Below are 4,093 nucleotides of genomic sequence, written 5' to 3'. Positions count from 1 at the left end.
ACTTCCCCCCCGCCCTCCCCCCCCACCCTCCCCCTCCCGCCCTCCCCCCCCACCCTCCCCCTCCCGCCCTCCCCCCCCGCCCTCCCCCTCCGCTTCGATTCCCGTCAAAGGGCGGGAAAAACCGTTTCTGCCAGACCCAGTTCGGCAATCAAGCCCATCGCCCGCGCCGGTTGCCCGCTCCGCATCATCAGATCGACCTCCGATCCGATCCGCTCCCGGCTGACTTTATGGGCCAAGGCCCCGTGCACCCGGGGGTCCGAGGCGGCGACGACGAGTTCGTCGCTGATGGAAAAAGCCAGACGGGAAGCGAAGCGCACGGCCCGGAGCACGCGGAGGGGGTCGTCTAGGAGGGTGGTGAGGGCGGGGAGGGGGGTCCGGATCACGCCTTCCCGCATGTCCCGAAGGCCCCGTCCGCAGAAGTCTTCGATTTGGCCCGTGTGCAGGTTGTAGAAGAGGGCGTTGATGGTCAAGTCACGCCTGTGCCCGTGAAATGCCACAGGGCAGGCAAATGTTAAGTCAAAGCAACGCGGTACTTGATCAGAACGCTAAACCCGACAGTCGGACCCTCACCGCCGCCTGGCGACCGCACGTTTCGCTCTTCCCCTCTCCCTCCCTTCCTCCCTTCCTCCCTCTGTCCCTACCTCATGGCATCCTCCTCTGGACTTCCTATGCCCATGGATGGAATGCGAGACTCGTCCGTGTACGCCTCTGTCCGCAGGTTCACAAAGTCGATGGAAAAGGAGCCCACCCGCATGGTCGCCGTTTCCAAATGCTTGCTCTTCGTCGGGTTCGCGCTGATGATCCCCACATTGTACACTTGACGCCCCCGCTTAGCCAGCCACCCGTTCAGCATCGCGGCGAAGTCAGAGCCCATCAAGTTGTCCAAGGCAATGTCAATATCTACCTCGCCATCTGCACTCCAGTGCCCCAACACCTTGTCCCGCACCCAGCCCCCCGCCACCCGCAAGGTCGTTCCAAGATTCTCGTCTTTCACCACGGCCAGCATGGTTTTGAAGAGCCTGCTCTCCGCCGGGGACAAAGGGATGGAAGGAGATTCGCGCCCCCCCGCAGTATCCATGCCGTCTCCTCCGCCCACTCCCGCGGTGCGCTTGTCGATGCTGGAAGTGGCCTTGCTCCGGCTGGTGCTTCTGGAAACGACCGCCGCAAGGCGCGAGGAAGGCGCCTGGGGACGACTTTGACAACTGCTGCTCGCCTTCGGGCTTCCCCCCGTGAGCCAGAAGTCGGGGACGCCGGAGCCCATCTTGCTGCCGCATGCATGGAGGGGCAGTGGGGCCAAGGAGAGGGGAGGGAGGGCAACAAAAGCCGGCATAAAGCGCATGTGAGATTTTTGGGGAAGTAACAAGGTCCCAGTCGCTGCGGCTGTGCTAGTCATGGCCAGGCTGTAGGAACGGCGAAGGGAGCTGACCACAGTGGAGGAGGCCAGCATCATTACGAGGAGATAAATGAAGGGGAAAGGCGACAGACGTGTAAAGGGCACGAACATCGCCCTCATATCATGCGTGCCACCCGTCCGACAACTGTGCGTCGGTACAGGAGCGCGGAGGGTACTTGGGTGCTTGGTGCTGTGTGTGCGGGAGATAGTTGAAGGGCATGAGGGAGAAGCACTTTCTCATTCCCCGTCACACATGGCAGACGGGCCCTAAGGATTTGGGGGGCTGGAACTCCACAACTATCCACCCAACACACTCGGGACAGCCGGAGGCTTCAAGGAAACAATGTTGGGCATGTGTGGACGACAGCATGACATCAAGGGACGGGTTGACGCCCGCGTTTGCGTGGTATACGAGTACCCACCTCCCCCTGCTACAAAGCCTGAGTTGAGCGAGCGAGGCGAGAACGAGACGCGACACATTTGGTTAATATTTTTCTTTGCGAGGTCCGTATTGCACGCCTCCACCATTGTGTTCCGTCGGCTGCTGATGCTTACCACGCCTTTAATCGATCACTTCCCCTTCACAGCGAGGTCGCCCCATCAATGGACATTTTCCTGCCACGACGAGAAAAGGCACGACGCATTACCTCCCCCCTCCACCGGCAACAACCAAGCGGGATCGTGACTTGCGGTCAACCACTGCCTCGAGAATGACACACTTCTCCCCTGTCTAAAACACTCCAAAATCTTACATATCATGACGGCAGAGCTGCCTCTCCGGTACCAGCCTCACCAACAGGACGGCTCGAGGACGGGACTTGTAGGAAAAAAATCCAAAGAGAGCAACTCGACGGGACATCAGATAGCTGGCCTGGCCGATCTGGGCAATGCCTTCCTTGCATCATTTATTGTCCCTTTCGCACCCTCCTTTCTGGATCGACGCCTGAATGCGGGGTTTTTCTATGCCTCGGACACGCCATATTGGTGGGCCTTGACACTGCTCAGCTTTTGGGGGGGACAATGGGGGGCTCGCTGGGTGAGGTGGAGGTTGGGGATGACGCGCCCGCTTTCCCCACGATCGAAGGCCAGGGTGTATGGATGGTTGTTGATTTTGGTGCTGGCGGTGCTAGGGACCGGCTGGGTGACTCGCGTGGAGTATCTGCTGGGAGTGCGTGCGTGGACCGGCTTCGCTTCCGTGCTGGTCTGGGGACACGCGGCAGAGAGGACGACGTGGGGGAGGAAAGACGGGGACCGGCGGGGAGGAGGCCGGTGCGGATGGAGAAGACAGCATACGGGGGACCCTTCCAGCGCCAGGGTCCGTGTGGGGGAGGAAATGGAAGCTTTTCTGGGCCCAATGGACGCCTTAGGCTGGGTCGTTGGGGCGAGCGTCGGCGCGCTCACGTTCTCGAGGCGGTCCTGGGTGACGGTGGGCGGATACCCCGCCTGGGCATCCTCAGTGACGGCGGTCGTTTGCGTGACGTTGGTCTCGTGCCTGGTGCTCCGCAGAATGGAGAAGGCCGGGGCGTGGCGGAGGGCGGGAGGAGGGGGGACAGTAAGGATGGGTGGATGCGCTCTGGCAGGCAGGAGCGCAAGGACTCGGGAGGGCCCGAAGTTGGGAGGGAGTCCTTCACGCCGTCCGTCCCGTCCCCAGGGGGGGGAACTAGACGGTTCCCAGGCCGGCCCGTCCCTCCCCCCCCCCCCTCCCCTCCCCTCCCTCCCTTCCTCCCTCCCTCCCTGCCTCGCCCCCTTTCGTCTCCTCCTCCCACCTCACCGGCCCGGAATCGGACCCACCTGTCCCCGCCACCTTCCTCCAGGCTGCAGGCGGGGATCGGGGCAAGGCCCAGGCCCACTACCGGGCTTCCTTGGCGTGGCGGGCGCGGGAAGGCGTGGACGGGATCCTCCGACGGCCCCACCCGGACTTTGCCGCGATCAAGGAGCATTACCCGCACTACGTGCACGGCCGAGGCCGGGGGGGCGAACTCGTCGTCTTCGAACAACCGGGCCGGATGGACCTGGGGGCCTTGCGAAAGCGGGGGATCGGCGCGGCGGAGATTGGTCGGCATTACGTGTACTTCAACGAGTTTTTGTACCGGGCGCTCCGGCGGGAAGGGGAGGGGGAGGACGACGGGAGGGCGATGACCGTGCTGGACATAGGGGGCCTGGGACTGACCAGCCTCACACCGGACGTGCTGGAGGTGCTGCGGACCACCTCCCACTTGATGCACGCCCACTACCCGGGTCGGGTTCTCCGCATCTGCGTGGTGAACGTGCCGTTCCTGGTGGGAGGGGCTTGGCGCCTTCTCGCCTCGGTCCTGCCACAGGCAGTCCAGGAGAAGATCGAAGTCTCGGCGCAACCCTCTGTGGATTTGTTGAAGTACATTGCCCCCGAAAACCTCCCAAGAGAATTCGGGGGAACCTCTCCGGTGGGCCTGGGTGACTCGGCGGAGGAGAGAAAGTTGCGGGTCTTGGTCCACGAGGGGGAGAAAGAGGGAGGGAGGGAGGGCGGGGGTCAGGAGGAGCAAGGGGCGGGGCTGGGGGTAAAAGCGCTGGGTCTATCCCACTCCTCCGCCTCCTCCTCCAAGCCGCCACGGGGCCCTTCCGCTTCCTCCTCCCTGTCTCCTGCCTCCCCCCCCCCCGACACTCCCTCCCCGCCAACCTCTCCGTCCGACACGGGAACGGCCCGCACAAGGCACCCGCGGC

The 4,093-nt window shown here is 63.4% G+C and overlaps 1 protein-coding gene across 1 annotated transcript; it reads right to left on the bottom strand.

The window, feature by feature from the left end:
- Positions 1-3,268: 3,268 nt before the first annotated feature.
- Positions 3,269-3,533, bottom strand: NGA_2062900 (uncharacterized protein; the record flags this gene model as incomplete). Its single annotated transcript, XM_005852407.1, has 1 exon — positions 3,269-3,533. A coding segment is annotated over one exon (265 nt), but the record flags the coding sequence as incomplete, so codon positions are not given.
- Between the last annotated feature and the right edge of the window lie 560 nt (positions 3,534-4,093).

This window comes from Nannochloropsis gaditana (assembly GCF_000240725.1).
Source record: "Nannochloropsis gaditana CCMP526 unplaced genomic scaffold scaffold1287, whole genome shotgun sequence".
Lineage (NCBI taxonomy): Eukaryota > Eustigmatophyceae > Eustigmatales > Monodopsidaceae > Microchloropsis > Microchloropsis gaditana.
This window is presented reverse-complemented; position numbering and strand designations above follow the sequence as displayed.